At 37.1% G+C, this 18,345-nt stretch overlaps 2 protein-coding genes across 3 annotated transcripts; both read right to left on the reverse strand.

Moving 5' to 3' along the window:
* Positions 1–4,141: 4,141 nt before the first annotated feature.
* On the reverse strand, positions 4,142–9,036 carry LOC147859952 (pentatricopeptide repeat-containing protein At3g09040, mitochondrial-like). The gene has a single exon (XM_087324396.1). The coding sequence runs from the start codon at positions 8,856–8,858 to the stop codon at positions 4,806–4,808; it is 4,053 nt and encodes a 1,350-aa protein (XP_087180522.1). The 5' UTR covers positions 8,859–9,036; the 3' UTR covers positions 4,142–4,805.
* A 1,262-nt stretch (positions 9,037–10,298) lies between these two features.
* Positions 10,299–17,659, reverse strand: LOC147859953 (protein STICHEL-like 3). 2 transcript variants are annotated; one of them, XM_087324410.1, is made up of 7 exons: positions 17,479–17,659; positions 15,041–16,686; positions 14,375–14,564; positions 13,356–13,904; positions 12,523–13,069; positions 12,071–12,165; positions 10,299–10,740 (listed from the first exon to the last, which is right to left on the reverse strand). In XM_087324410.1, the coding sequence occupies exons 1-7, from the start codon at positions 17,591–17,593 to the stop codon at positions 10,667–10,669; spliced, it is 3,216 nt and encodes a 1,071-aa protein (XP_087180536.1). In that variant the 5' UTR covers positions 17,594–17,659; the 3' UTR covers positions 10,299–10,666. The 2 variants fall into 2 exon arrangements, with proteins under 2 accessions (XP_087180536.1, XP_087180537.1); XM_087324411.1 differs by having other exon boundaries at positions 10,299–10,747; positions 12,081–12,165; positions 17,479–17,658.
* Between the last annotated feature and the right edge of the window lie 686 nt (positions 17,660–18,345).

Here is an 18,345-nt window from a genome sequence, read left to right on the forward strand (position 1 = left end):
TTAATAAACAGTTCGGTTTTAGTTCGGTTTGGTTTTGAAATTGAGGTTTATCGGTTTATAGGTTTAAGTGGTTTGGTTTAAAGGTTTATAGGTTTTTGGGTTAACTTTTTTTATCCCTTCAATGTTTATGTAATGTAATGGTTTAATAAATGTTTTTTGTTTATTTAATTCACTTAACTTAAATGTTTATTTAAACTAATGGCTTAATATATATGCTTATTTATTTAATTAATTAATTAAACATAAATGCTGATTTAATTTAGTGTATTTTTATTTATTTAATTTTTTAATTAGTTTGGCTTAAATGTGATTAGCTTTAAACTTTTTATTAAATGGCTCGGTTTGATTTTAACTTTTCCCTAAACGGTTTTGGTTTAAATAGTTTTGTTTACCTTTTCTTAAACGGTTTGGTTTAATGTCTTGAAAGTTCATAAACGGTTTGGATTTATTTTTGTTTTATATAAATGGTTAGGTTCAGTTCAGTTTGGTTTCAAGGCAAAGAAATTGAACCAAGCCCGTTGCTAGCCAATAGGCAAGACAAACACTCCATGGAGCAAAGAATTTTGAGATGGTCCACTAAACAAAATCGACACATTGATACTCTCTTCAATTTTAGTAGATATGCTCTAGGTCCATGCCAACCATCAAATTAGCAAACACCCCCATTGTCTTTGTGACATCAACGTGAGAAAACCTTTAAATTTGAGAAATACAACCCCAAACTTACCAAGAAATCAAACATTTGTACGAGATGGTGAGTATTTATCTTCCACTAAAATGATACAAAACAAATAATGGCATGTTGATACCCACCCATGTCTCGTTAGAGCTAATCCCAAAGGTACAACCCCCATCATTATTTTCTAAACGAAGACCTTTGTGAGAAGTGACAATTTAGAATGACAACTATCAACCACGTTTCAAAGCTACAAGTCTTTCATTTTGTTTGGCCTTTGATGATAAGCCATAAAAGAGATTACATGGAGCAAAGGTACAAAAGATAAGTAATCACTTGTAGAAATTGAGTTTGACCACGTAAACACCAATTAACTCATGGTTGCTCTTCGATTTGTGTAAGCAAATGATACTAAATCAATGTTATACTACGCAGTTATTGCAAAATAAACCCATAACTAGGTGGGATGCATAGATCGAGTATCAATTACATCTCCCACCTCATTGACCCCCAAACAAAACAAGTGATTAAACTGAGAGCACAAACTCTCATTTACATGATAAGATAATTATCGAGAATACATGAGTAACTCTTTTTGCAATGAATTATGATGTTATTTACTTGGCAATATCATAAAAATATAGAGATTGCTTTGTGTCATGAAATGACCAAGTGTTGAGCACATGGAGAACAACAAAGTTTCAACGGAGTATGAAATATGTTAGGTGCAAGGCTCAATCAAGTGGGGAAATATATTTTCGCTATCATGGCAGACCCCAATTGGCAGATACGAGCATCAGGAGGAGGGGATGACTTTGGTGATAAAAGCACAAGAGGTTTTTTTCTCCACCATCGGCAATGTCCACTCAACTCCTCTTAATGACAAATCTCAAGTTGTGTTGGAATTGGTCAGCCCAATAACTCTTTGGATTCCATGGAAACAACGGTGTAGACATGTCTTCTCCAACCAAACTGCGCATCCAACAATGTTACTACAAGAGATATGGAGTGAAATTGTAGCCACTCTAAAGAGCCAATATGATGGCCTCAAGGGCAGCTCCGATGGAGTTGAAAGACAACGAATAGCCTTCATCCAACAATGGTCGTCCTCTCCCTTTCTTGAGTCAGTGGGCATCCACATAAGATGGAATTATCGCGTCCCTACAGGGATTTGTACATAATCATCTCATTTGTAAAATTTTATAACTAATGGAATGAGTTTTTTTTGGAATATATATATATATATATTATTTCACTAGATGCCATTGTAGAATGTAGGGGTTGAACCCATGGCCACCTGCTCTACATTGGGCGACCTTACCATCTGAGTTGCATCCATCTGGGCTCTCTCTCTTTCTCTCTCTCTCTCTCTGCCTGGAAGTTCCTTCAAATCATAGATGGAATGAATGTGTTATAGCTGCTTAGAGACACGAAAGAGAGCATATTACAGATTTGAGAACACATGCAATCATGGAGATATTAAGTGTTGGGTTCTCACACTAGTGCTTCTCTGTGGATGGAAGTATGAGGTGGTAGCATCCCAAAATATACTTAGAAATAGTTTGATTCAAATGTTCAAAAACATTTTCTTGCAAAGTTTCTACAAGTTATGAAACAAACGTCATACACCCGCCTCCTCCTTGAGATGAAATCATTTCCCATTGAGATCATGGATTCATGGCCATGAAAAGGGTTGTTGAATACATGCTTAAGGTTCAAAAAGGTCTCTCACATCAACTTCCTAGAAATGCATGGTAATAAGCAAAAAGATACAAAAGACGCATATAAAGCAAAATTTTGTGTTCCAGTTGGATGCAAGATATAGCAAAATGGTTTGGTAGATGGGATGCAACACACTTACTTCATGATGCATCACTAGATCCCTCTATAAATGAGGCCTTTTTGCAACGCCAATGTATTATGACATGGGGCAAATGTGGAGGATCACACTTCACACATTATGCTACACATGTTGTACCTAACTACAAAACCATATTCTTCGCAGAACAGGCAAACCGTACACATCGATACATATTAGAGCCCTTCACATTATCTGCCATTCAACCCATTACTTCCATGTGACTTAGCTCACATACATTGCAATGTGAGATGGGGCGTTGGGGCAAGTGATGAGAATGGTCGACTATGCACACTTCACCCCAAACAAGCTCTAGAGTTTGACTATCACACTTTGATACAATACTCTACTTTTGATCATATTCAACCAAGTTTTCCATACATCTTCAAGGACGCCCAATCCTTGCACGAATTTCTCTCACAACCACAATGTGCACTCTCGATTGCAACATTCATTGGCAAAGGTCTTGAACATCAAGAGTCATTACTCTCTTTCAAATGTGTTACGTGAAATATGATATTTTTGGTCTCATTGGTCATGTTTGACTTCCAAAGATGATAACATAATCTCTCTCTCTCTCAAGTTCAATCCTCCCCATGGGCTACACCCTATCTTATAGATTGCCACATCTCCTATGGACATATATCATAGATTTTAATCGGTCTCCTGTGGATGTTAAGAAGATTTGTATCTATTTCATTCACCATATTCATAGTAGCCAAAACTACAACTCTCTCTCTCTCTCTCTCTCTCTCTCTTCAATAATTAAAACACTATTAATGTTGCAACCTAGGTTGTTGCCTTGAGGTATGTACATTCTTCTAGTCAAAACCTAGAGAGGTTGTACTCAGTTGTAATCATTGTTATTCTATCCACCCAATTGGGTGAAGGTTGTAACCAAGGTTGTTGCCTTGAGGCAAAGACATTCCTCTAATGAAAACCTAGAGATATTGTATTCGGTTGTACTCAGAACATAGTGAAGTTGTTTGGAACCTACGGTTCTCATGGTTTTTCCCTATTTGGGTTTTCCGCGTAAAATTTTGGTGTACTCTGTTTTTTTGTTTATGTTATGTCTTTCTTATATCGTGTTGGAAGTCTAAAGCTCATCGTGATTCAGATCCATATTCCTAACAATTAACCCAACAATGTTTGTCCCTTTCAATGTCAAGGACAAGGGACTCGAGAGAGAATGTCCAATCAAAGTAGTGAGTCAAGATGATTGCTCATGGGCTCCTAAGGAGCACTTCCTCCTACAAACATTACAAGGCTAATACTTGCAATAAGAAGAATGTATATAAACATGTCACTTCCCAATTCACTCACTAGAGAAGGTTAATTGCGCTTATGCTCACACCATATCCTCCACAACTTAATGTTTTTGTTAGCATAACCACATGAAAGAGGAAGCCTAGTATCTTGAGAAAGCTACCTTTGTGATTTCAAGATGTTTGTGACTTTTCTAAAGCTCATATTTCGAGATGTTTGTGATTTCCCTTCTATTCAAAATGATTGGTTGTCTATGTGTACATAGATATTTTTGGCTCCAATGTTTTTTTAAATAATCTTAAAAAACACGATCAAAACAATAAAGTCATTAGGTTTATACATTCTTGAGAAGGCACATCATTTCCTCTTTGTTCACCAATCTTTACATATCGATAAATGTGCAGTGCAATGCAGTGTCCTTCAGGTTATTAGTTAGAGTGACCACTTATTTTACAAAGCACTGAAAAAATGTATTATACAACCACACCCATAATTACTCATTGTAGAAATTTGTATGGTTGTGGAGCATATGTACATATCACGTACAATAATGGATATGCACATCGAAGTGCTCATCAACATGTGCACCTACATGTGCAAAATGCTTGTCTATCCCTTGTCACGTGGGCTTTTTTAATTCCATGAATATCATGTGGTTTATAAACTGTGTAGTTTACATGTTCAAAGTCTCAATACCATCTAGGTAAAGAGAGACTGGAAACGATTGACACCAAGGAAGGATTTCCACTTGAATGGCATTTGAAGGTGATGCCACTCCATAACATTGTTTTGTGTTACTTCCTTTTCTCCCGATTATATACCAATGCTGTCATACATGGGCAATCTGATTGGATTTCTTTCCTGTTGAAAAATACAAAATCCCAGTAGAGAATGGTCCAAAGATACAAAAACACTTGGCTTCTGTAATGGTACACATATCAACTAACATTTTATAGTAGTTCTCCTTCTGGACATTAGCATAGAATCATTCTTTTTCTACCATATTCATTTTCCATTCTCCATTGGTTCCACATCCGCATATATATTGGACAACATAACAAATGCTGTAGCGTGATTTTCATCAAGATCCATGACACATTCAAAAGCATATTTCCCCAACTCAACATTCCCCCACTTTTTACAAGCTGCAAGAATGATGCTCCACATTGCTAAATCGGACTGAAATGGTGTCTCTCTCATCATCAAAATAGCTTCATCAAGTTGTCCTGCTCGACTAAGAAGATCAACAATACAATTCCGGTGTTTTGTATTAGGCGAAATCCTATGCTCGATGATCATATCTTTAAAGTACTCTAGTCCCTTTTCAACCAGCCCTGCATGGCTACAAAGAGTAAGGATAGTAAGGAAGGTGACCTCATCTGGCTTCACAACTTTCCTCATCCTCTCGAACAATGCAAAAGTAAGTTCACTCTCACCTTGACGAGCATATCCGGCAATCAATGCATTCCATGCTTCAACCTCCATTTCTGTTTGATCGAAAACCCTATGAGCATCATCCATGCATCCACACTTGCCATACATGTCAATAAGTGTAGTCACAAATGTTCCTTCAAGCTTTCCAAATGTGGTGATCAAAGAATGGATCATTTTTCCAGTTTCAGAATCGGCTGCTTTACTACAAACTTTAAGGAAGTTCAGAAAGGTTATGTTATTAGGTAGGACAGCTTGTTCTTGCATTTGCCTGAAGAGAGAGAGGGCTTTTTTGCTTTCACCATGTTCAGCATATGCGGAAATTGTGGCACTCCACGAGATTACATTTGGTGATATACCATCCAACTGCATGTTGTTAAGACAATTCAGTGCTTCATCAGGAAGACCATTTTCAGCATAAGCCGATAGTAGTACATTCCATGTTACTTCATCCTGAACTATTGACTCATCAAATAATACCTCTGCTTCAGTAAATGAACCAAATTTTGCATACATGCCAACCAAAGCATTGCAAACAAGGTTATCTTTCTCATATCCCTTCTTCACAACTTCGAGGTGGAGCCCTCTGCCCATATTTAAGTCATTCATACCACCACATGCTTTTAAGACATGAGAAAGTGTGACCCCATCTGGGGAGAGACCCTTGGATTGCACATTTGTCAATACTCTGAGAGCATGTTCATTGTGCCCTTGGTCAACATAGGCTTGAATTAATGCATTCCATGGCACAATATCCTTAATCGGCAAGTGCAAGAACACATCTTCAGCATCTTTGAGGGAAGCACATTTAGCGTACATGTCAATCAAAGAACTTCCAATGAGGAGGTCATTTTCCAGGCTATCTCTAGCAAGTTTGGAATGTATTTCTTGACCCTTTTCTAGAGATTGTGTATTCCCACATGCTTTCAGACATCCTAGAAAAGCAATTTCATCTGGAAATATGCCTTCTAGCTCCATCTCTTTCAAGCACTCCATACATTCCTCAACTAACTCTAAGTCAGCATAGCCTGTGATAAGTATAGTCCACGAAACTAGATCTCTTTCTGTAAGGCTATCAAAAACTTCTTTTGCTTCAGCCATTGAACCACATTTTACATAAAGATCAATCAAAGTATTGCCAACAAAAACCTCTTGTTCCAAGCTAAGTTTGGAAATTTCCATGTATATCTCTCTACCTAAAGTTATATTCCCTAAATTAGCAAATGATCTCAATATGCAAACAAATGTGATAACATTTGGCAAAATGTTATGTGCTTTCATTTCTGCATAGCAATTCATAATATTTTCATCAAGCCCATGATCAGAATACCCTGTCATTAATGCATTAAACGAGACCACATCCCGGCTTGAAAGGTTTTCAAATATGTCTCGTGCTTCTGTAAGCATACCCCATTTTGCATACATGTCTATGAAAGTGTTTCCAATGAATGAATCCTTTTCTAGTCCTAATAGGACCATCCGCATATGCAGTTCTTGACCCTTCTCCATGGCTCCAGAGCTACTACAAGCTTTTAAAGCACTAGCATAAGTGAAAATGTTTGGACAAATACCTTCAGTGTACATTCTATCCAATAAGCTGCTCACTTCTTCGCCAAGTTGTTGGTCGGCATATCCCGATACTAGTGTAGTCCATGAGATTACATCTCGTACTAGAAGTTCATCAAACACATCTTTTGCTTCTAAGGGTAAGCCACACTTGAAATACATGTCCATCAATGCATTACTAACTAGAGTAACATTTTCCAGGCCTTCCTCAACAATCTCAGCATGTATCTCTTGGCCTCTTTCTATGTCCCCTGCATTCCCAAAAGCTTTCAAACTACACGAAAATGTCAATTCATTAAGATATACACCTTCCTCTCGCATCTTCTGTAAGCACTTTACCACATTATTTACAAGTTTTTGTTCAGCAAAGGCTGCTATGAGTACTGTCCATGAGACCACATCTCGAACAGATAGTGTATCAAGTATTTTTTGTGCTTCGGAAAAGTAACTACATTTGGCATATATATCTAGTAGAGTGTTAGCAACCGAAGAGTCCCTCTCAAACCCCTTCATGACAATATGTGAATGTAATTGGAAACCCACGTCGAAGGAAGTCAGGTTGCCACAAGCTTTTAAAGTGCATATAAAACTGATAGCATCAGGAGATACTCCTTGTGATTCCATGCACTTCAAACAATCGAACGCTGCTTCACCATATCCATGTTCAGCATACCCAGAAATAAGTGAATTCCAAGTGACGACATCTCGGGCTTGAAATTCATTTAGTGTGTCCTGTGCTTCAGAAAAAAGACCAAATTTTGCATACATACCCACCAAAGTATTGATAACCATGTGATTATTGATGTATTCTCCTTTGGCAATCTCGGCATGTAATTCTTGGCACGTGTGTATAGCCCCTGCAATACCACATGCTTTCAGGCCAGCAATGTATGTGACATCATCTAAAGTTACCCCTTGAGATTGCATCTCATCGAAAAGTTCTAATGCTTCAACACCGAGACCACACTCAACATATCCAAGGATCAAAACATTCCATGAGACCACGTCTTTGAGCATAAGTTCATTAAAGACTTCATATGCTTCTACAAGCAACCCGCATTTGGCATACATGTCCACCAATGTATTGCCTATAGAAACGTCTCTTTCAAACCCGTCTATGACAAGTTCACAATGTATACGTCTTCCTTTATCCTCATCTCTCATGTTTCCACATATTTTCAAGCAACAAACAAGAGTAATCGCATCTGGAGATATACCCTCTTCTCGCATTTGGTTGAGACAACTCAAAGCTTCGTTATTGAGTCCATATTCAGCATAACTTGATATAAGTGCAGTCCAGGATACCACATCTTTTATCGATAGTTTATCGAATACATCTCTAGCTTCAGCAAGTGCACCACATTTAGCATACATCATCACCAAAGTGTTTCCAATATATTTATCACTCTCAAATCCCTGTTTTATAACCTCATTATATATGTCTTGACCTCTTTGCAAGTCTCTTAATCTGGTGCAAGCCTTGAGAAGAGCCACTAAAGTATGAGGACTTGGGAGTATACAATCCTGTTGCATTTTAGCAAACAAAGAAATTCCATCCATAGGATCGCCATTTTCAATGCTATTTTGTATAATTGATGTCCATGAATGCTCACTCCGATGAGTAACACGGTTCAAAACTTGATCTGCCATTTTTCCTCCACCACACTCTACAAACATAGGAACTAAATAATTCCCGATCTCTCTGTGATTTTCTAGTCCATTGTTACACAGATGCAGATACATGGACTTTGCGAGCCCTAATTTTTTCTTTTTTCTGCATTGTTGGAGGATGTAGATCACGTTGTCAATTGATGGAAGCTCTTTCATACATTGTAAAGATACAATCCCAGCCTCAATGTTGAGATGGTCAACTTTTGCTTTTTCTAGCTTTTCATTTGCTTTCTGAATATGATCTAAATTAGCATTTTCTTGCTTTTCATATGCTTTCTGGATATGATTTGTGGATCTTAACACGGGTGCCCATTTAGGGTTTGTATCCTTAAAACCTGTGAAAGGTGTGTAGATATGGGCCCCATCAACAGATATTCTGTTTTCTTTCATTTCAAGGGGAACCCATCATCATCATCATCTCTCTCGCTCTCTCTGCAGAGCTGAAGATGCTCTGTGGTTACGAGCTTCTTTGTGATTGCAACGAGTCATTCTGACCTCATATCACAGAAACAATTAACCATATCCATTGAATCTGTTTAAGGTCAAATGTGTACAAGTAGTACGAGGAGCATAATTATAAATTTATATGTATGTGAGAAAAACTGTAAAGAAGTGGTCAGATCCTTCCTGACCGGGGTCGGGGTCATTCGAGAAATAACAAAAACTTAGAAGTGTTCGAATGAAATGAAGAGAAAGTTTATGAGCATGCTCTCCTCGAGAGCGATAGCTTCGCCTATATAAGCTCGAAATCGAACCACACAGTCCAAAATGAAAATGCAAACCCCTAAAAACCAAAATTAACGTTATCTAATTCCGACCTTCATGACCCCTCTTCTTTCCTTCATCAAATCATTGTGTTGTATGCAATTACTTCTCCGTTATGGCCTCTCCAAATCCCAATGATTCTATGGTTTGACCCCATTTGTATGGCATCTGAGACGACTTCTTCATACATGGTTTACATATGATGCTATGGCTTGCATATATAGACTAGACTAGAGAACTTTGATCTAGGATGCTTTCTTTCAATTCCTCACATTGATATGCTTTTTCCCACGAGGGACATTATTTTCTCCTTGAAATCATGAGAACAATACCTCAACCAGACTCAAAATTGAAAAGAAATAGGGATCTAGTTGTAACTACCAAGGTACTTAGAACAAATGAGAGATGTTACTTTCTTTACTAAATTTATCGAGATTAACCAATCAGTTCTTGGAGCCTTGTAAAACACAATTAAGGATATTGGAGGGGAACACATTAATATGCAGCACAACATCAAAACATAACACACCATGTTTTCATGGTTTATTAGAGCTAAAAATGCCTTCAAATCATCCCACAAATAGTCAAAGAGCAATTGCATTCAGGTCACTTAGTTACAACCTCAATGAATGCAACTAAAAAAGCTTATTTTTTGGAACAACCTTCGAATTTAAGCAAGACGGTCAGGCTATAAGAGTCACACCACCTTTGATGTACGTATGCATATATATAATGTATGTGAATTTGAAGATAGATTATGTACATACATACATTATGTGAATTTGAAGATAGGTTATACATAATCTTATCTTCAGATTCACATACATTATATATATACATACGTACATCAAGGGTGGTGTGACTCTTATAGCCTGGCCGTCTTGCTTAAATTCAAAGGTTGTTCCAAAAAATAAGCTTTTTTAGTTGCATTCATTGATATGTATGTATGTATGTATGCATGTATGTATACATGTTATATGCTTTCACCATACAAACCCAAGATGTTGATAGGTTGATGGTTATCATGTTATTCATATGAAGTGCAAAGGAGTTATACGCTGTTGATTTCAAGTAGGAAGAGGGGTTTCGATTAAATAAAATAAATGTGGTGAGGAGCTATCGTTACAATTGTTAATGTTCAACAATTCCACGCTATGCCACCACTTTCAGTGGCTGTGCTCAGACTGATCTAAATAAGCTGTATGTGACTTCTAAATAGCCGATGTTATTCGTTACAAGGTTGCCTCAAATCATATAGTACAAGACTACACCAATTTATTTATTTATTCTTGGGGAGGGCCAAGGGGAATTGTCGTAGAACCCTAATCTTCTTGTTCATTCTTTTGCACAGCACAAACTGAACTGAGAATTGGGTTCTTCCATGGAATTGATGATTTGGCTGAACTGTGAAGCTGTGCAAAAACTTGAAAACCCTAATCTTCTTCTTCTCTCGCACAAGGCACAAACCGAACCAAGAACCGAGTTCTCCTTCTTCTTACCCCATGATGTTGTGCCTATACAAATTCATTCGAAGCATAAGTCAAGATGAGAATGGAATGTCAAAGTTCAAATACAAAGAAGCAATTTCTAGTGTAGCTTGTTGTATTAAATTTTGAATAAAAAGAAAGCAACCAAATGAAAATTGCTTCTATTTGGGATTGTTAACAAAAAAAACCTTCAGATATTTGACACATTTGTTAACAAATCACTTCGACACGTCTACCTGAAGGTTTTTCAAATCATGTTTGGGTCAATTTATTTTTCGAGCCCTCCCAAGTAATGAATGATAGAAAAATCAAAGCTTCATAGAATGGGCTGACAAATAATAATGGCTTTAAGTAATAAATAGACAGATTAATTAATCTATTTTGTTTCACACCTGATAAATTTAGGACCTTTATTTTCTCTCTATTTTAGCAACACGTCTGTTACCTCAGTGTGAGGTAAAAACCCACGAAAAGATATACAAAATTTCAGTGCTTCGTAGTTTTGTTTCTCTCTGAAGCTACTAAAGTTGGAAATTTAATTCGTTGGTAGCTTTTATTTCAACTTTAAAATATGTATGAAAACCCTCTCTCCTTTTACTTTTCTTAATAAATTCTGCAGCTTTTTTGTCTGAACACAAATCCTACTAGGACCTTTCATAGTTACATATTTTAATAAGCGTTTATCATTCTTATTTACTAAATTTCTAAAAGCTCACCTCTGTATTGAATTTTTTTTAAAGTACTTAGTTTTAACCAGGTAAAAAGTGGAAAGTCCTTTTTTAATATAACATCCCAATTTTTTAGTATGAAACGATCATTTAAAACTTATTTTTACTCTCTTTTTTTCTCTTTTTTCTCTTTTTCCTTTTCTTTTAAAAAATTTTAATCCACTGTTTCTCTACATTTTAGCTTTTATATGATCGATAGAATTTAAAACTTTTCGGGATAGTCGAATGCTGCTAATCTTAGAAGAGAATTTAAAGAGCATTAACTAACGTAGTCCCGACATTCTAGGTAGAAAGTGGCTATATATTTTAATACAATTCTCTATTTTATAGCCTAAATTTATGTTTTGTGAGACTAGAATTTATAGCATTCAGTAAATTTCTTTACTCATGCTATTATTAAATTTGTGGGAAGTAGCTTAAACATCATAATCATGGATGAAGTTTTTTACCAAATTCTGGATCTCTATATGCATAATATATCCATCATTCAAGCATGCATACATAAAAATACATTACATACGTCCATGCATACACATATACATACATAATCTCAGCCCACAAACATCAAGTCATTTAAGATCTGTGTGCCATGTAGAGATCATAAATGCATATCAACGATCAGCTTTTATTACCTTATCATCTTTCAACGACGTCGACCGGGCACCTTTCCAGCATAGAAGTCCACCGGGTGCATATCTCTCCCCACTCTCCAAGTCGCTATAACGACATATGACATTAAATAAATTTATCTTATAAGAGAGTTTCAAGGCTCAAGGATCATAAAACAAGTCAAAAAACATCTGCAGATTTAAACAAGCTTAAGAAGGTAAGCTAATCATATAAACAATTAATATTTTTGCAAAAACATTTGCCAGACGCATACAAAAATATTAGAAGGTAAAGCTTTTTGGGTCTGGCATGGGGATCCATAGTTATGACCTTCAGAAACTAAGCTAATTTATAAGGGAATTTTACAATTTTTACAAAAGAAGTCATAAACAAATCGCCATATTTATGAAACAAGATTAAGAATGCAAAACAAGTTGAGGGTCTAGCATACTGATCGATACTTACGAGCTATAGCCATCCAAATCATCCCTCGAATCATTCCACTGTAACGATATCGACTTTGGATCATCCAAACAATGAGTTTGTTCTTCAGTTTTTGTATGTGATTCAATATCATATTCACCATTTATCGGTTTGTCAAATCCGTTCGAGTTTGTGTCTCCAGGTCGTTTGTACATTCTCAAAAAGTCATTTCCACATCTATCACTAGTCTTTTCACTGTTCATCTTGGTCTTTTCACTTGCTTCTTGACCAGAGGGAGTCTTCCTTTGTTCTAAGTCATGACACAGAGGGCTCTTCTTCCCAATGGAGCTACAAGACTTTCGGAATGAGCTTCTTTCGGCACTCTCTTGACCTTGTTGTTTAGTTCCTATCTGATAGTCTCCTGCTGAGTTCAGTGCTTTTTGTGCAAAGCTACTTTTACATAATTGTATCTCCACTTTAACAGGGCAGAACAGAGCAAGCTGGAAAGCATTCGAAATGCTCTCACGTGCCTTCTCTGCCATTGCTTTATGCTCAGGTGACTTATATTCCAGCCTAGCAATAGCAAAGGCTGCAAGAAAGAAGATATGTTAGCCATTGGAAGAGTAATATAAACAAGTAGAGAGACGTAAGCTCCTTGCACACTACAACAGTCCCTTTCTCTTCGCTCTCTCTACACAACCAATCAAAACAACAAAACTATACCATTCACTCAGGCACAAAATGATCTGGCTGAAAGTACAATAATAGAATTGTTTCTTCTTTCAAATTCTGGCAGATCTGGTTTGATTTTCTCCTCTTCATTCCAATAGTGTGAGAACAGCCTTAAAAATGTAGCATGAACTTTGAATATTTACCTTCTGTGACGGAAAGAGAGACCAATCTGCCCTCTCCTTGGAGAAGTTGTTTAAGGCTATGGGGCTGACATGCTTGCAATACCTTTCTCCAAATATTGTCCATTGTGCAAGGACTCATGATAGTAGCCTTATTGCCACCACCACCACCATATATAGGTTCAGCAGTACCCAAATGAGGAGAAAGATCACAAGGGTAGACCCTCTTGCCCATAGAAGGTCCGCATCCATCTATGTTTTTCGAGAGTGGTTCTCCAGGGGCATACTCTAGCTGGAAGGGAAACCGAGAGTCCCTTTCTTTGCCGCCCCAAGAGTGTCTTCTACCAGAATTTGGTGCATCCTTGTCACTCTGGTCTCGGAAAGCTCCAGGACTCCGAGTCACACTCGTTCCTCGAGACGAAGGGAGAGAGAGCGAATCAGGATTTGCAAGCTGTAGGAATGCCGCCGTCAACCATGTTGTGCGATCACTGCATGATCGAAGTTGCTTTTCTACATCCGAAAGAACCCTTAGAGCTCTCTGTAGCTTTTCTTGCCAATGATGATCTCGTCGCACTGATGTCCAAAAAAGAAAAGATATGTATCATGAATAAAAACGTATTACTGAAATCATGCAGAGTAAAATCTTATGGTTTACAGCCTGTACAGTTGAGTGAAAGCCTTAGCTTCGTACATCACAAGATTTTATAATTACAATAAAAATGTATAAATATGATGTCTGGTGGTAAACTTAAGGTTAATCAGTCTGATCACATAGCCTTTACAAAGTCCATAAGGAGTTGTATTTACAATAAAAATGCATAAGTGTAATGTTGTAGTGATAAGCTTATGATTTATATAAACTTATGGTTGAGAGTTGAAATCTAAAACAATGATTTGAATGCCAAGCTCATCATAAACCGCATATACATCATTTGACACAATTGCATAACGTTAAAAAACAATAGTCTTATAGAAAAAACACTAAAAATGCATAAAGTTAAAGATGCAGAAAACTAACATGCCTAAAAAAGAAGAGACCTTACCTTTCATGACTGAGGTTCTACATCGTCCAGCTAGAATATCAGTGATCAATGTGGCTAGCTGAGATACGAGGGCTAAGGGCTCGAATCCTGCCCCCATCAATTCTCTGATATTTTCCACTGTGCTCACAGTGTCTGATGCCAAGGCAGAATCGAGGAGGTTGAAAAGTTCTTGATCAGGTATCAACCCCATCTAGCAAAAAGCCAAGCTTTACAATGTAAATCTATCCAATCTTTGAGAAGGAAGATAGAAATTTTTCGAGTATGATTTCCTCATTAGTATTTTATATATTGAGATTTAGACTATTTCCAACAATGATTTCCACATTAATGATTAGTATCCAGAATTATGATATAAATGTGGCGAGCATGAAAACCCTAGCTTGAAAGTGGAGCCCTCAAGAAGTTTCTAGAATATTCTGAATTATGATCTTTGTCTGGCTAGTGTGGTGAAGCCAAATATTCAAGACGGATGATGCCATCTTATCTTAGTTTGGTATATAATATTCTAGAAACTTCTGCAAAACTTTATGAACTTCCAACCTAAGGTTTCCATGCCCTTGACAATGAACTTGGGTGAGTGAACTGCAGCATATCTAATAATTAAACAGCGTATGAATACTGCAGTCATTAATTTTAAGAACAAATCCACAAAGAAAACCATCTTACCATCTCTCGCACAACACCTAATGTCACCCTCTTCCCCCGCAAACTCAACTGGTCAAGCATTGTTTCAGCATCTCGAAAGGAACCATCAGATTGGCTGGCAATAAAATGCAACGCATCCGAGTCAATCTCAATCTTCTCTAATTGAGCTAGCTCGTGTAACCTCAAGATTATATCCCCATCCTTGACCCTCGCAAACATAAACTTCTGACACCGAGAAATCGCCACCCTCGGCAGCTGCTCAAGGTAACTAGTAATGAGTATAAAAACTACATGATCTGGAGGGTCTTCTAAACTTTTCAAGAGAGCATTCCATGCTTCAGGAGTTAACATATGGCAGTCCTCCATGATGAACACTTTATATCGAGATAGAGTTGGAGGTAAACAAAGATGTTTGAGAAGAATCCGCATGCTCTCAATACCGCAATTCCCAGCTGCATCCACTTCTTTCACATCATAGTAAGTACCGGCATTAAATGACATACATGCATTGCATAATCCACAAGGTCTAAGCTCTTCAATCGACAAACAATTCATAGCACAAGCAAATATCTTTGCTGCCGAGGTCTTTCCAGTGCCTCTGGGTCCATGAAACAGATAAAGCGGAGCAATCTTGCTCCGCAGAATAGCATTGGATAGAGACTCAGCCACCATGTTCTGACCAATGAGATCCTTGAAAGCCTTTGGACGATACTTTCGGCTTATACTCCGATTCTTGTTGCAGATACTAATTTCCCGCCTCTTTTTGAAGGGAATATTGGATCCAGCTTCACTCACATGATCCCCTCTAAAAATATTGCATGGACGCTCGTTGTGCCTTAAGATCATTTGTCCATCCGATTCTGAAACCGAATCTTCAGTGTCAGAGACCTCAGTCATCAATGGTGCTGTCTCAGCATCTGAATTGTATACATTTGTCTTTCGTATTTGTCGGTTTATTCTTGGTCCATAGAAACAACTTCCAGCATAATGTAGGAGCCTCTCATTCTTTGCATTATTACTACAATGAGAAGGCCATGGCAAAGACATACCACATCCTGACCTATCAGAATCACATGGATTAATGCCATCGCCGTCGCCATCATCCTCATCATCCTCATCGTTATCATCATCTTCATCATCATAAGTATGATTATGATAATGTGCCTCTTCATAGCTATGGCCAGAAAACTTTGAATGAAGAAGGTGCCCATCTCTTGGGTTGGCATGAAGAAAAAGGTGACCATTATCCTTAAAAAATTTCTTGTTTTTCATCATTAAGTTTGATACTTGACTAAAGTGAGAGTCTTCTTCTTTATGTTCAAGAATTTGACCCCCACATGGAGTTGTTCTCTCCTTCAAATACTCTTCTAAATTCATCAAAGGATACGATTTTTTAGGGCTATTAGGATGGTTCTTAGATGCTTTTTTTGCACAAGCTACTGCCATGGCTACTTTTCTTCTTGTTTGTAGATCAGAAACGTTATAGCCTCTCCGTTTGGGCCTTACGTAATTAGACTTAATCTCTCTCCTCATCATCGTCTTAGGTGGGGAAGTCGATTCTTTCATCACTTTGCCTTGGCTTTTGAGGTGAGCTTTCTGAGAGCTTTTCTGATCAGAAGAAGAGGCTATGGTGGAATCCAGGGGGAGGTTCCCATCATGACCCATGTCTGCAAAAATCCCCCATAAAGGAGTCAGGATCATTATTATCCATTAATGATGGGGAGAAGACTTTAATTTCCATAGATACTAGGGAGAAACTGAGTGTCCGAAGGAGCATAGATAAATAAATTTAATGGATATAAATAGGTTATGATGAAAAAAAAAATATTCAGGTCTCATAAGAACTTAGGAGACAAAAAAACAGTTAAGAAGAAAAAATATATTAACTATGATGGAAAAAGAGTGAGTTTTTTCTTAGGGTTTTAACAGTCACACCGCAGTTTATGAAATTATGATGGGATAAAAGAAGAGTTACCTTGATGTCTTCAATGGCCAATTTTGATGAAAACCAACATTCATTATATGATGAATGAACTGGGTTATTTAATGTTTCTATTAGGGTTTATCAGGAAAAACAAATAGTTATTATGATCAAACAATTACCTTGAAGTCTTGAATGGCCAGTTTAGAATGAACTAGAAAACAAGTTCGAAATATAATGAGAAGACAGAGTTTGTTATTAGAATATTATTAGGATTTAGCGTAAAAGGGCCATTTATCATGAACAAAAGAAACAGAATTTAAGCATTATTATTAAAAAAAACATACTTTTGCAGAAAGGCCAGCTTTAGGTTGAAGAAAAGAACATCAAAAATATTAAGGAAAATAAAGCAAGATTTGGCAAGGTTCTTGTTAGGGTTTAGCAGAAAACAAAAGTCAGAGATGATGAGAAAGAAATGGCATGTTATGTCTTCTTTTTTTCTTGAAGTTGCGATGGAGAGAAAGATTAAAAAAACTACCTTGAAGTCTGGAGAGGCCAGGTTTTGGTGTGGTACAGAGAGGTTTCTTCAGAGGGGCAGGGGAAGAGGAAGATCTGCATTGCCGAGAAGAAGAAGAAGGGCTTTCTTTCATCATAAGAGCGGAGGAACAGGTTAGGAGAAGACGATGAGAAAACAAGAAAAACAGGGGGAGGGGGGGGGAGGAGGTATATAGCTACATTGGTTTTCTTCTTTTCAGAAAAGAAGGAGAGGAATAATTAGGGAACAGTTTAGGGTTTCAAGGAAACAGAGAGAAGGATATATAATTTGGGCCTTTCCCCTTGGAACAGGTGTTGTTCAGAGAGAAACAGAGGAATTGGAGTTATGAAGAAAGAGTGATTAGGGTTTTCTACAAAGAAATGGATTAGGGTTATAGTTTGAAGATGGGTTATGTGGAAGAGAGAGAGAGAAAGAGAGACAGGTAAAAACAGAGGAATTAGGGTTTTGTCTCTGACTATGGAGTGAGCTTCTTCTTCAGAAACAGCTCAAAACAAAAACAAAAATTAGGAAAAAAAAACAAGCATGGAATGGCATGGCAGATCTGGAGTGGATTGAGTTTATTATTGATTTTATTTTAGAGAAATAATAATAGTAATAAATTAATATGATACTACAAAATCTAGTGGGAAAAAAGAATAAATAAATAAACAGAAAAAAGAAAAAGCTGCCACCAAAAAATTGAATAATTGTTTTCTGTTTGTTTTTTTTCTCTCCCCCATTTTTCCTTCTTATTATGTTTTTCTTAAACAAAAAAAGAAAAAAAAAAAAAAAACAGCAACTGTGCCCCCCATATTTTGCTCATGTTCTTTGCTTTTTTGCTTTTTTGCTTTTTTGTTAGAGAGAGGGGGC

This window comes from Azolla caroliniana, unplaced genomic scaffold (assembly GCF_043228905.1).
Source record: "Azolla caroliniana isolate FFs.n. ecotype wild unplaced genomic scaffold, voAzoCaro1.0.p SCAF_9, whole genome shotgun sequence".
Classification (NCBI taxonomy): domain Eukaryota; kingdom Viridiplantae; phylum Streptophyta; class Polypodiopsida; order Salviniales; family Salviniaceae; genus Azolla; species Azolla caroliniana.